This window comes from Mastomys coucha, unplaced genomic scaffold (genome assembly GCF_008632895.1).
Source record: "Mastomys coucha isolate ucsf_1 unplaced genomic scaffold, UCSF_Mcou_1 pScaffold16, whole genome shotgun sequence".
NCBI classification, from domain to species: domain Eukaryota; kingdom Metazoa; phylum Chordata; class Mammalia; order Rodentia; family Muridae; genus Mastomys; species Mastomys coucha.
The window spans coordinates 83,589,565-83,605,174 of NW_022196898.1; the positions used below are offsets into that span (position 1 = coordinate 83,589,565).

Genomic DNA, 15,610 nt, shown 5'->3' on the forward strand with positions numbered 1-15,610 from the left:
GTGTTAGCATTGTAAATAATACAGGTGACTAGATTTTATTTGCTTTCCATCCTTTCAGTATTTATTTACCCTGAACTAGTCCCCAATTGATAAAAATTGTGTTATATTAAAAGATTATGCATATCTTAGTAAAAATAAATAAATATTATCAGATTGTGTTAATTTACTATTGAGAAATGGGTTAAATTATCTTGCTACTAAAGTCATCATGATATTCTTTCTTCCTTCCTTCTTTCCTTCCTCGCTTCCTTCCTTCCTCCCTAAGTTCTTTTCATAATGAAAGGAAGATGTTGTGTATAAGGAAACACTTTTTAAAAGATTAGCCAAATGAGGAAATACCAGAATTCTGAGAATATTCAAAAATGTGGAAGTCAAACAAACGAACAAAAGAGGTTCAGAAAATGACTCCAACTGTATCCATTTTCAAGAATGTAATTAGCTCTGTCACTCTTCCTGGCTGACGGACTAGCATCTGTGATGTGGTTATCTTTACAGATTTGGAGCCAGAATCCTCTGCCTCCTTGAAGGAACATCCACTCCATTTATTTGAAATAATAAAAGTTATTGTGGTATTACATTGCTTCTACATGGCCTGTTAAATTAACCTACAAAACATAAAATGTATTATCTTCTTCAATTTATTGCAGTGATTAGTTGCAACTATTTTAGGTAGGAAAAGATTGCAAGAATAATAGACTTGAGAGGCACTTTATGGCCCCTATATTCTCTTCAAACACTTGGTTTAGCGATGAACGTGTCTAACAAGGGAACAAGCTTCTTTTGGCCACTCTAATCAGATTGCCCTTAATTCTAGAATGTTTTAGGGAATGAAGCCACATTTTTAAATGATGATATGATTTAAATGGTTATACATAATTGTTGACAAGGCAGCAGGTTTTTACAGTTTAATTTGGAAATCCCTGCAAAATCCATTTCATGATAGGGATTAGGTACGTGTATGCTATTTAAATACCACCTGCATAAGCATATATCCCCAAGTGTTTTTTCATACTCAGGATCCCTAATGCACTTCCCTTGTTTCCTCTCCTTCTCTGACCTCATTTTCCTTAACACACCGTTGTCTTCTGATTCTCTTTGTCTTTAGCACATCCCACTGCCGCCAGAGTTGTTGGACCTCATCGCTAAGGACTTAGGCCTAAAATAGTGTGTGTGGCCTACTCAGCCAGTCAAACCTGCTCCCCGTACCCTGACATCATTTTGCTTTTCATTTCTATTTTAAGCATCCTTCACTCTCACTCAAAATGTGACAGACAAGGAGGGATCAGAACTGTACTTACATTACTGTGGGCACAGTGCTGAAAAAAACAGCGGCAACAGAACCTCGCATCTGAGGCAGAAAGAAGCTTCCACCAAAGAACTAGGTGCCTTTTAACAAAGATGATAACTGTGCAGAAAATAAGTATTTCTATACTAGTGTCTAGTAACGACGCGTCTGTAATAAAATATGAACCTTACACTCTGCTTAGGAGGAAACTGTAGAAGCATCATTAGTCACAGAATTTCTTAGATCACAGTGTCCTAACATACATTTATTTAAGACTTAGTACACCACAGCATCCTTGATATAGGAAACATATCAGTTACAGAATACAGTTTTGAGGACAGACTCCTGAAGGAATAAAGCTCTGGAAGTCTGAATTCAAATGCTTCAGGCCCTCAGCATCAGAGACGAAAACGTAGGTCACCTTTTGCATTGTCCCACATGGCTGTCCACACACTCACCTACTCACAGCATATCAGTTACACAGTACCAGTTAGGCTCCAAAGCTTGAAATATTCTCCTAAATATATGGAGAGAGAGGATGGATGGATAGATAGATAGATAGATAGATGGATAGATAGATAGATAGATAGATGATAGATAGATAGGGGATTGATGTTCTTACACTGGGGTTAGTAAGTGTCCAGCAACCACTGAGAGGTGCACTCATGCCATGCACTAAAAGATTAATGATGACTAGGACTTGTGAAATAATTAAACTCTGCAAATAAACACAACAGGAACCTTGACAGATCTTCTGCTTTCCCCCAGCAGAGCAGAAACAATGTATTCTAATAGGTAACTTCTTAACAGTCTTGTTCTCATTGCTGAAATAGCAGAGATGGCCTGGTTTCTCCACAAAATTGTAATCCTTTCTAATTTTTTTATGTTACTCAAATAAGAGTACATTTAAGGGACACTTTTATTCCCCTTTTGGCCTTCAAAGACCTACTTTATGTTTTATGTTTTTATATCCTACATGGAATAGATTGTTTTGGATATTATATAAGCAGTCTGAACCTACCTGTACACCTCTATCAATACTTGCTTTTACTTGAAGCTTGACATTAAGAATATATTGGTTCCAATGTTCTTAAACTCTAAATCAACTGCTACCACCTCATTGTTTCAACATGGCAGGAGATGATAAATATACAGTATAGTCCATTTTTTCTAAAAATAACAAGTGAAAACTACGTGACTTTTTAAAATCGTGCCTAAATATAATTGTATTACCAACCAAGGGACTTTAAATATGCACTATTTTTCATGAATATAAACCACAATACTGTACAATATGTTTTAGTGGCAGATCATAGGTTTTATGAAGTTCAATATTTAGTGAACAGTTGATTTGTATATGTTCTAGAAATTATTTTACTCAAAAAAAAACATAAAGAAAATTAATAGGGAGTACAAGAAAATAATTTATATATGGACCTCAGTCCTCAGACTCATATGCACATGGCATCAAAGTACTGAAAATGAGCTGAATAAACATATTCCTTTTGGTAATAGAGAGCTGATTACTATCCCACAATCAAAGAAATATTTGCCATTTGCTAAGCAACTGCTATGCATGCTGTAGACAATTTGCATACAGAGTTGTTTTTAATTATTGTGACATTCCTATATAATATGTTGTAATCATTTCAGATGTGAAAAGAATTGGATTTTAAACTAGGTAAAGACCTTGCTCAGTCAAGTGTGTGCAGATCCCACATTTGAATCAATATAAATAAATACAGACATCAGTATAATCATCCCAAACATATGAATATAAATAGAGTGCTTAATTATCACTTAAAATGAGTGAGCTTTCTTTTTCTAAAAATGTTAAATAATGTATAGGGAAGGAAGGAGTGTAATTTGGTGACTTGCTTGATAGGTTTATTTAAACCAATCAATTCAGTGTGAGTCTAACATGTAAAAATTGGTGGGAGAGAATATACTTTTTATTTTTGTATTATCTTTGAAAGCTTTTATCTAATATTTATGACATATTCCAACTTTAGAAAGCAACATTTCAAGTTCTTCATGGCTCCAAGTATAGTGATTATAGTTTTGAGCCACACAGCATAGAAGTTGGTGCCCGGTAGGTAGGGAATGCATCAGGCTGTATCATTCTGAGTCACAGGAAAACAGTGATATAATTCCTTCTAAAAGAATACAATTTTGTTCTGTCTTTTGTTATCATCTCTTATCAAGTATGTAACAAGATTTACCTGAACACATAATCACTGGCTTCACCATATTAGGTTTGAGGCAACACTATCCACCTCTTAGATTCAGACACGATGAATGAGTGTAGTCGGATGGAGTTTATTCAGAACTGAAGATCAGATCAACTGATTGTGATAGAAAACAAGTGTTGAGAAGATGAAGACTATGAGAAGGAGAGATAAAAATGATGAGGCATGGACTACAATCTTTTAATTCAACAGATAAAAAGAGATTATCCATAGTAAAGGCAGCTGGAAGCAATTTAACAGAATGCTCAAGTAAGGTCCAGCCCCTACACACACACACACACACACTCACACACATATATATACACAGTCATACACACACAAACATATATACACACAATCACACGCACACATGCACACAGTCTCATACATATATACAACACTCATACATGCATACACACACACACAGTTATACACACACTCATATACACATACATACACACTCACACATACGTACATATACACAATCACACATACATACATACATAAATATACACCCACACAGACACACTCTCACATATGCTTACATACACACACAGTCACACATTCAGCCACACACATACATACACAAATAGTCACACAGTCACACACATACACATATATACACACACATACATACAAACACAATCACACATATTCATACACACAGTCTCTCCCACATACACACAGTCTCACATACATATACACACTGCTCACATATACATACATACACATACAGTCTCACACACACACACACAGCAAAACTTCAGCAATAGATTCCTATACATGGCCTGTGACCTCCTTTGCCACATAGTCACTTCATGTTTTATGAAGGTGACCAAAGAAAGAAACAAGCACCCATACTTGAGAAAAGACAGCATGCTTCAACACATGATGCTGAGAATATTAGATGTCTACATGAAGAGGAATGGAAATTAGATTTTTATCTCTTACTTTTAAAAAATCAAATTTTAAATGGATCTAGGAACTCAACATAAGGCTTGAAACTCTGAAATTACCAGAGGAAAACTATACTATAGGGTTAGGCAGTGGATCCAACCATATATGGATGGAGCCTTTAAAGCTATGAGTCAAAATAAAATTTTTGTCCTTTGAAGTTTTCTCTCCTGAATAGTTGCCACAGTGATAACAAGTTGACAAACACAAATATTGTGTTTTCTTAATTTTCTGTCTCTAGCTTCAACTACCTTTCTGATATCTGTGATCTTAATATGAAACCAGTAAGTAACTGGTTTCATCTCAACCCAAGTATTATTCAAGCTACAGTCTTGAAGTTTCCTCATATCTGCTGTGTTGGTCCTTTCCATTGGAGTGAGTGACACTTTCAGGATCCCTTTAGTTTCCTATTGAATGAGCCTTGGAATTTTCTTGTTATAGTTTCATTTTTGCTTCAATGCAAGTTGGAGATGAAAAGACATTTCTTTCAGCTTATAAGTCCAGGTCACAGTCCATTATTGGGAAAGCCAAGGTGAGACTTCAAATGATCATATTAAGAGCAGAGAGAAATGAATGTATACATGTTCTTTTGCTTGCTGGTGCTCAGCTTGCTTGCTCTTCTCTTATAGAGCTGAGAACTTCATGCTAGGGCCACACAGAGTTGGATGGGTCATTGCACATCAACGTAAGGCAATCTCCCATGGGCAGGTCCAACCCAATATAGATAAATCCCCTCTGAGAGTCTTCCCAGTAGATTCTAGGTTGTGTCAAGTTGACAAAGCTCACCATCACAATTCTTTTTTCTTCCTGTCTATTTGTTGGCCTTTGGGGATTATAATTTAACTACAACATTTCTGTCTCCTTATTCTTCTTTCCAAACCTTCTTTATATAATCCTCCTTGCTCTCTTTCGAATTCATTGCAATTTTTCTCAACTAATGGTTATTACATAAACATAAGTATATGATATATATATATGTGTGTGTATTTTATAGTTCTAAATATAACTATCTATAGTTCTATCACTATAATGTTACTTGAATTTCTTTTTTCAGGGATGAGTGCTTGGCACTGAACAACTGATTGGTGCATCTACAAAATGTCTCACACAAATGTTCAGCACCTAAGAAACAGGATGAAGAGGTAAAGAGGCCCTGAACCTTGCTCTGGGAGACAGGGTGTCACTTTCTTGAATTGGGTATCCAGTGGTAGTTACCAGCCATCAAGATAGCTTCAAACTCATGGTTACATGGGACCTGATTAAACTCTGAGGGTCACAGAATGAAAGCAGCAGACATGAACACAAAAGTGAGATTTTTGTGGAGGGGGTAAGATAGACCAGGTGGTGGAGAGGCACTAGATAGCCTGGGTCATAAGTTTTGTATACACGGACGAAACTCTACGAAACAGCTTAGTTCTCCGAGCAGCATATCAAAGCATAAACAAGAAAGAAGAAAAGAAATGGGGGAAGAAGAAAAGAATGAGGAAGAGGATAATGGGAAGGAGAAAATAGAGAGGAGGAAGAGGAGGAGAGGGAAGGAGAAGAAGGAGGAGATGGAGGACAAATAAAATCTCTAGTCAGGAACAGTTCTTGTATTTTTGGTTCAGAACATAAAACATGGAGCAATCAGAACTGTCAGTGTGCAAGCAAACATGGCAGGGAGCTTAAAACAAAGGAAGTCATAACACACAGTATTTTAGGACATACTCTAACAAACTAGATACAAAATAAAACTCAGGGATGGCCAGAAGGTCTGAGGAATTACTAGTCACAACTGTGGAAATTTTTTGGTTTTGTTTGTTTTCTGGAAGATTTCAGTGCACAATGCTTGAAGCCAACACAGAAGTTCCTGTAGCATGAAAGTCTAAAGTGCTTATTGTTGTTCTCTCATGGGCACAGCTATTCCCATACAGCATCTGCCAGTTTTCATCACTAGGACATTGGAATGTCTGCAGTAAGACATAGGTGCCATTTTGTATTTTTAGAAGTTAAATATATATGATGCCAAATAACAACTTGTGTTTCAACAAGGATGCCTAGATAATGTGTTCTCTCTCTATTCTTATTTTATAGCTGTTTCCAAAATCACTGTAATACATTTGACAACCTAAAAATATTGTCATAAGGTCACAAAGGCAACTCAGAGGATTAGGTACCAACCAAGTAAACTGTTAGCATATGCAACATATACAACTTACGTTTGGCCAGAATAATGTCCTTTCCTTTCATAATTTTTATCTGTATACTGTGTCTGTGCATGTGTAGAGTATATGCATGTGTCATGGTACATGTGTATAAGGAATAGAGAATAACTGCTGGAGTCAGCTCTCTCCTTCCACCATACGGGTTCTAGACATTTCTAAGGTCAGTAGGTTTGGTGGCAAGTGGCTTTACCACTGAGACACTAAACCACCCTACCTTCTCCCAATGTTCATAACATGCTCCTTACTTTAGATGAGACACGAGTTTCACTGTGTAGCCCTAGCTGTCCTGGATCTAAGTTGATCAGGCTGGTCATGAGTTCAAATTGACCTGCCTGCCTCGATCTCTCTCCTGTTGGGATCAAATGGCCTATGCTAACAATTCCTGGATTAGATTGGAGGTGTTTTTAAACCAGCAGTGAATATTTTGAAAAAGCAGGCTATTCCTCTTCAAACCATTTAAACAACTCTACTTTGTTTGAGACTCACTTTCACCTATATTATATATGAGTTAAACTGGGTCACAACTGGTACCGTGAGGAGAGGAAGTAGATCGTGCACTCATTTTGACCTATTGAATTCTGGGAAAACTGCTCCAGTTCCATACTCTTTGAATCCATCTGCTCTTGGTTCTTCTCACTGTGGGTACCTCTGCTTCTTTTCCTAGAAGTGCTAACCACGCACTTTCCCACAGACATGGCAGTATCTCACGGAGGAAGTCATGCCTCCTAAATTACCCAGCTCACAAATTGCTTAGTCATGAAGTTGTCTACCAAACCAGATGAGAAGGTTTCTTAATGCAAACTTTCTGTTTCTCTATTTGTTTGATACAGGGTTTCTCATCATAAGCTCGGGTGCCCTAAAGTCTCTTATGTAGCCCTGGCTTGCCCCTTTCCTCAGCCTCCTGTGGGTTGGTGCTAACAGCCTGAACCCTGATGCCCAGCAAGAAGTTGTCTTTTAAATACTATTGTACAATGATCTAAGAATTAACATCACATGGTACGCCAATGAGGATATCACCTGCATGTTCTCTTTTAATTCTCAAAAACAACATCCAAATGTGTGGTACTATTTCTCTGGATTTTGTGTTTTAATAAATGACTGACTAGGGTTACCCATGGTCACAGTGAAGGGAAGTCAAAAGCCAGGTTCGAGACAGTCTGCAACTGGAAGCATCACAAGTGGGCAGTGCTCATTAAAGGGTGGGCAGTGGATAGGCCACTCTACTACTCCAGGGTCACCCTATCATCCCGAGGCTTAGGCCTCACCTCTTTAGTGGTTACACATTACTGAATTATTTCACACTTCAGTGGAAACTGTCTAAAGGGGTTTCCTTCTTTAATTCTCAGACCAAGTGGCCTAATAGGAACCTTACTCTAATGAAATCAAGTTTTGCCTGGTACCAGGTTGGGACCAGGGGTTCTCTCAGTAGGATAAACCCAAATTATAGTTGGCAAAAGAGCTATGAACCCTCTGAAAGCAAAGGGACCCATTTAGGTCGCTGTGCTCCACAGAAGTTGTGGCTACACATAGAGCATACTGTGAGTAGAGACCCACATCACTTCTAATCTTTAACATTTTCTGCTTTCACAGGGATTACATAATAATGCCAACTAAAACTTTTTAAGGTATGGGACAAATTATTTGGACTTTTTTGAGCAACTCCGAAGGAAGGTAGTAGGTTTTTGGTCTTTTGGTTTGATTTTGGTTTGGATTGGCTAGGTTTTGGTTTGTTGTGTCATTTTTCTTTTTTGTTTATTTGTTTGTTTGTTTGTTTGTTTTTCAAGACAGGGTTTCTTTATGCAGCCATAGTTGTCCTGAAACTTGCTCTGTAGACCAGGCTGGCCTTAAACTGAGAGTGCACCACCACAACTGGCATTAGCAGTTAAAAAAAAAAAAAAAAAAAAAAACTTAAAAAGCATTTGCTTTAGGATGAAACAAAGACAAGATCCCCTTTTGACATTATTCAACCATATCAAGTTAAATATAAATCAAAAGACACACTCTAAACCCAATTCCCATTCCCTGTACATTTTGTCTGCCGGTTAGACCATTGCCCTAGTCCTGGTTATTAAACCTTGCCATCTGCCACTGAAGGACTAACAGATACGTAATGGGGAATACAACTTCGATGACAGGATGTGTGTGTGTGTGTTCATTACTAGTAATGCCTTCATGGTCATCAAAACATATTTCCCACTTCATACTGTTTGAAACACAGCTCTAGTGAGGAGACACATGGTGGCTGTGAAGCTGGTGGCCTTCTGAGACAGCTTGTGTGAGAAGTGGCTCCTGTGCATCAGTTTTCTCTTCTCAGAAGGGATGCAGAGGAACTCACTGAGCCCCCTCCCTCCCTATAGCACATCAAAGCTAAAGTCAATCCGGTACTGAGAAAAAAATGTCTCCCATAATCTCCACTTCATTAACAGGATTAAGAGGTTAGGAGGCCCTGTGAGCCCTGAGAGACAGGAGTCACCTTCTTGAATTGGGTACCTACTACTGAGTGACCAGCTACTAAGGCGAGCTTCATACTCTTACGTGGAGCCTGATTAATCTCTGAGGGTCACGAAATGAAAGCAGCAGACATGAACACAAAAGTGGGATTTTTGGGGGGCGGTGAGAAAGATGGGGTAAGGGGAGGCAGATGATGAGACTGGGCCCTATGTGCTGTATACACTTACAAAACTGTAGAATAATGAATTTAACTAATAAAATGAGAACCAGTTTATTTTCAGGACTACTTGCATTAATGAATTGGGCCTAGGTTAGGTCAAAATATTACTCACTGTGGTGCGGGTAAAGGGGCGCTTTCCAGTCCATAAGGAAGCAGCTTAAGCAAGCACTAAATACTATACTGAGAAAGACCAAAGAGAGGACACAGAGGATCAAGAATACTCAGCAAGACACAAAAGTTTCTTCATCTTACCCATGTTGCTCAAAACAACCACTGTCTCCAGCCTCTAACATGGGGTTCATTGAGACAAAAGGCATCATCCAACATGCTCTACTTAACTCAGTTATTAAACAGAAATTACAAAAGAGGTCTCTTGTTCAAGGTCCAAAAGATGGGTTGTTTCTGCCTGTTTGCTTGCAAAGCTACTTTGCCACAGACCCTGAGCTGTACAGTGGTGACAAATGCCAGTGTCCAGCATTTAAAATGGTACAGTGTTCCCACATCACTGGTACCACAGCATGTCAAGCCATCTTCCATTGTTATAAATACATTCCCCACTTTAACTTAAAAACCAACCGTTCACATTTATGAAAAGTGTATCAGACCCTAAATGCAACTAAAGCCAAAAAGACCCTACCTAAAATAAATAAGTTAGTTAACAAAATAAAATAAAAATAAAATGCTATGAGAAATTTAACTCTGATTAATAAATTAAAACAATTTCTTGCTGCATGTCTCATCAGGAACGCCTCTTATAATAATATTAATATCCTGGTGAAATTTCCTTACCATAGCTAACAGTTTTTAATGCTTATTCTAGGACCCTCAAACTCATTTGAAAATAAAACCAAAAGAAACTCAAACCAACCACCATAGCAGTCATTTGAAAATGTAAACTTGCTGACACAACCAAATTGACCCCGTTCCTTTTTCTTACAGTATTTAGGAACTCCTGGGAGTTGGTTCTGTACAGACTGGCCTGGGGCAGGGGAATGGACAAATTTGATCCATTTATATACATTTCAGATGACATCTAGCGTTAAAGCTGGGTGCAAAGTGATTTTCACAAGGTCTGGACGCTTCTTGGAGCACTCAGGAAAGTTCTAGCTCTGCTGAAGTTGCACAGGCAGAGGTTGGAAGCCACTGGAATGGGAAATGCACAACCACCTGCTGGGTTAAGGACTCCATCAGAGCAGCACCAGGCTTTCAGATTTGTGGTTGTGGGAGAAGTAGAGAAGCCACGTTTGAAGACACCCAGGTCTTGGTGGCTCCCAGGACAAACTGTCTACTGGTGGCCCTTAGTCTCGGGAGAACTCCTGGGATCATCTTGGATCCTCCACCCACAGCCCTGACAAACATGAGACCACCCACCTGGAGGTGCTAGGTCAACCTGGAACTGGTCCGGGCTGCTGCCCCTAGTGCCAGAAGCCACAGGAAGCATTGCGGGGAGGTGGGAGCCCGGGAACTGCAGTGGCCAGCCTTGCCTGCAACTTCCCTTGCAGACCTTGCGTTCTGCTGGTCTCTGGCCCTGCAGCTTGCTTCCTACTCTGGGGATTGCGGCCCGAGGTTGCCGGAAATGCAGCCCAGGGGCTCAGGCCACAAGGCAAGAGGTAGGCCTTGCTGGAGGAAGTGAAATTGCTCGGTCCTGCTCTTACTTAGTTTCAGAGAGCTGTCTCAGGTTCTCATCAGATGTCCTCTTCTCCGGGGCTATTTTTAAACTCAGGTGACCTGGAGCTTGTGGCCATTCTTATTCTCCTCTGTATTTCTCTGCTGCGCTAACCCTTTCTTCTGCAAGACTGGGACATCGAAAGTAGACTTCTATAAAAGGAATTACTAGTCAGAAGCACAGAGATACAGAGATAGAGATGTAAAGGTATGCAATTTTAATATTTCATCTTACCCAGGCTCCAAGCTAAGTCCGTGTGTTGTAGAGTGATTTTCATTCCCACATGAAAATTTTTTTCCTAATTCTGCTCTAATTTTGAAATGGGCCAGATCAGAGAGAGTATACTCAGGTTTCTAAATATCCCTATATGTCGTTCTCCTCAAACATGAATTATGGCTGTGTTCTTCCTTGTTCTAAAGAATGAGATATACTCAGAGTTATCCCAGAGTCTAACAATAAGCAATTATCAAAAATCACTAGACCACAACCTAACCAATGTTGAAGGTAGTTTGACAGTCAAATTGAAAGTATGGTTGTAGGGCTGGAGAGATGGCTCAGAGGCTAAGAGCAATGACTACTCTTCCAAAGGTCCTGAGTTCAATTCCCAGCAACCACAAAGTGGCTTATAACCATCTGTAATGGGATCTGATGCCCTCTTCTGGTATATCTGAAGACAGCAACAGTATATTCATACATAAAAGAATAAATAAATCTTTTCTTTTTTAAAGTATGGTAGTAACACACAGTTCCCATGCTCCACTTTTCCTTCTTCCAAAAGAACCAGGAAGTTCTGCTTCACAGTGTTTTTGGAATAGTATGATGACCAAGTGTCACAGAAAGTCATTAACGTTCCCCACATGCTCGATAAAATTCATGAAGTGAAATGTGAGAAAGTTTTGAAAAGCATTAGATACATTTATCTTCTACATGATACTTTCTTAGTTTATCGTCTTGAGAAACTCTCCCAAACTGGGAACAATAAAGCAGAGATGGTTTAAGTCAGTACATGAAATGATAGGCTGAGGAGTGAGCAGCTCCTTATGGAGAGTGTGGCTTACCCAGAAACTCCACCAGAGGCATGGATGCAACTCTAGTTAATACTTTCAGAAATACAATACTTAGGAAAGATTAAGTCTTCATAGGGAGAAAGGAAGGGTGTTGTGTATTAAAAGGAAGTTTAGTGTGTGTTTAAGCAATGCACTGGAAGGAGGGAGTGGAGAGGGAAAGGACACATGTAAGCCTGGGTGTGGAGAGCTCCTAAGAGAATCACCACACACTTCTTAAGTGAAGCTCACTGGGAAGGTTGTCTTCAGTGGAACTTGTGCCACCGTGTGTCTCTTTAACAGCAGCTTCAACCAGCTTAAAACTCCAGGTGTTTTTGCATAATTAAGTGTCCACGTCTTCAAAGGCATGCATTTACGCACATGCAATGCAGAGCTCACTAGTTTAATTAAAGTCATATTTCTAGGGCTGCTGCTGATGGCTCTGGTTATTGTTGTTGATGGTGACATCATTTAAGAAATCCCATATACTAATCACTTTATGAAAGTTCAACAATGTTAAATGGCAGTTGATCTCAAAACAGTGGTGCTTTAACCCCATTAAACAAATGAGGAATTTGAGTTTTAAAACTCTAAAAGGGCAAAGGTGGTATTCAGTCTTTTCTCAGAAGATCACTGAAGGCCATTTTTGAAGACTACATAGACACCATATACAAATATATATGATACAATCATATATATTAGCTCCTTCTTAGCCATGAGAATAAATTATAAAACCTCTACTAAAACCATAGAGAATACCACATTGTATATCTACAATGTGTTTTACATATATCTATTCACATAAATTAGGCTTATAAATTATAAAAAAATGCCCATTAGTAATTACGTAGGCCTATAATAATACATTTTCCTTTTGATATTTCCAATACTGTGCTAGTGAGCCCAGAGAGAAGGAAACTGTAGCTAGGGAGGATCAGTGTATTTTAAACCTGCCCTTGTTTTTTATCCACTTCCCTGAAGAGTTTTAGTCCTAAAAAACCTACAATTTCTCCTAGTTCTCCTAGTTTTGGCACTATTTTGTTGAGGACACACACACACACACACACACACACACACACACACACAGTCTCACCTGTATTCTAACTTTGCCAACACATTTACAAAAACATATTGGAGGGTAAGAAAGTTTTCACTTCCTCTAGTCTCATTTCCAAGTAATCAAACATGATACCCACCCACTCCCACCACTGTTTCCTTAAAGAAAGACAACTGTCTGAAAGGTTGGCTTATCACTTGGTTCGCATTTATTCTCAGGGAAGAGGCACTTAGTAACTGTCACAGTTAGAGGCCCTTTCAGTTAGAATGCCACCAGCAGTGTGTAATTGCAAGTTTCTGATTTTTACCTCTGCTGGACAATGACAAAAGTGCTCGGCGCGGTTGGTTCCTTGTTTCTCAATATATCAAACGCCTGGATCCATTGACTTCTTCCCTTGCAGGAAATTCTTTCCTCTAGCAGCAAATAGATGGCCTCAATATCATCACCCCCATCTCAGGAGATGACAAGAGCCTCATACTGACACTGCGTTACAGTGATTGGATGGCTGGGGTGTTCACAGTTGCCATGGCTCGTTCCCGTGCCCTTTGCAGGATGGATGCTTCTGCTCATGCTGCTGAGTCTATCTGTACTTGCAGACTCCCTGCACTTCAAACAGAGCCAGTTCCTTCTTAAAGCAACAGCTTGCTGGAAAAGTGAAATCTTTTGGATCTTCCTGGCTGTTCATTAATTGCAGAACTTTTTCCTTCAGGAGCATGTCTGGAGATTTAGACCCTAAATTAGATTATTCATCTGAGCACTATTGTCTGTCTTGTTATCTAGGTCAAAACTGGAATGTCAGGAAAGTGAAGAAACTTTCTAACAACATTTTGTTTTGTTTTTGTTTTTTGGTCATTAGTGAGTTGCTTTATTCCTTCCTTTTCTCATATTTAACAGAGATTTATAATATTAATCTGAGAAATAACACCCAAGGATATCCTTGCAAAACCCTTGATTTTATACAGATATTGCTTACATAGAATATAGAATTAAAGTTAGCAGACATAGGAATGAATACAAGCCAGGAATAAGGAGGTAGAATGAAATCAATCATGAGAGACAGAGTTAGGAGATGGAATAAGCAAACAGATTGGATGATGTTGTCTGAAGAAGGAAGAAGCAGACACAGGTTAGAGAATAAGGAGACCTAGGAAAAGGCAGGGTATGAAATTTTCCCACAGCTTCCTGAAGCAACTAGTCTCTCCCCACTTTGACTTTTGGCTCAATGGGACTGATTTTTTCTATTGCAATCTCCAGATATAAGCTTCAAAAAAAATCCATGTTGGTTTTGGACCATTACATTGGGTAATTTCTACAGCAGATACAGAATGCACAAAGATGGTAATTAATTAAGGGTTGGGGAGACATATTAATAAGGAAACTCTGCCTACAATCTTTTTCTAACTAAGCATATGTTCACATGTGCAGTTTCCTTGGTGGTTGATTTGCTAAGACCCTACGGAGCATTTCTGTGGACACAGCGCTAGCCTTCTCTTTTCAGATATATCAAGGATAGCTTGTGAAATAACCATGTTTCTGCTTTTACTGTGGCTCATATCACTACTTCTGCCCATCAACCCACACCCCTGACTAGACACCAAGTGAAAGTAAGATTGCCAGAAAGATGCTTGATGAGTAGAACAAAGTTTTATCGATCAATGAAATCAGATATTTGAATGTCAAGAATTCTCTTCTCACCCAAATTACTGATTAAATTAGACTTTCAATCCTATTGCCTATAGCTAACAGAATAATGTATTCCTTAGCATCTTAAATAAGCACAAAGTGTTGTAATTCATCATAATATGGGTACTATTTATTCAATAGTTTACACACACACACACACACACACACACACACACACATGCATACCCACTCACCCACACACACAATAGGTAGGGGGATATAAGCCTTACATGAATTTAGACTTTACCATGAATTTACAAAAATATACTTCAGGAAAACATCTTTAGTTTTGTGTTCATTTTTTCAGTGTCAAACATATCTTTAATCAAAGTCAATGCCTCTGCAAGCCCCCTCTCTCCCTTCAACTGAGACACTGTAAAGGAAATGGGTTTCTTATAGCTGGAACCTATTAGCTTTAGTCCTTCATAAGACAGATAATTGAAACATTGTTTTCATTATTTATCAATTAATTTAAAAAGTGTTTACTATGTTAAAGACGGCTTTTACTTCCTCCTGCTAAAGGTAATTTTCATTCATTCTTTTTCTGTTTTTGTGGAGAATTCTGCTCAAAGATATTAAATGATTGCATGTTACTAAACATATTTTGAGATGATTGGGATGTTCCAGAATTTTCCTGCATGTAATATGGTTGTCAAAGGAGATTTGATTATAAATAATTAAGAATAAATAAATGTTGAACTTGAGAATGTTTGAAGAAGGAGAAGTAGCTGGTCAGGAGCTTCAACAGGAAGCAAAGCAAAGATAACATGCTTTGGTCAGTGGTGTAACTAGCTACGAGTGTGTGTGTGTGTGTGTGTG

The 15,610-nt window shown here is 38.7% G+C and overlaps 1 protein-coding gene across 3 annotated transcripts in view; it reads right to left on the bottom strand.

The window, feature by feature from the left end:
* Window positions 1–10,905, bottom strand: part of Bank1 (B cell scaffold protein with ankyrin repeats 1) — a 288,493-nt gene extending 277,588 nt beyond the window's left edge. For 2 of the 3 annotated variants that reach the window (XM_031375619.1, XM_031375620.1), the window contains exon 1: window positions 10,714–10,900. In XM_031375619.1, the coding sequence (XP_031231479.1) occupies window positions 10,714–10,783 (70 nt within the window). In that variant the 5' untranslated portion in view covers window positions 10,784–10,900. Of the gene's footprint in view, window positions 1–10,713 lie in introns of all 3 variants that reach the window. The other variant, XM_031375621.1, reaches the window with a different exon arrangement.
* Between the last annotated feature and the right edge of the window lie 4,705 nt (window positions 10,906–15,610).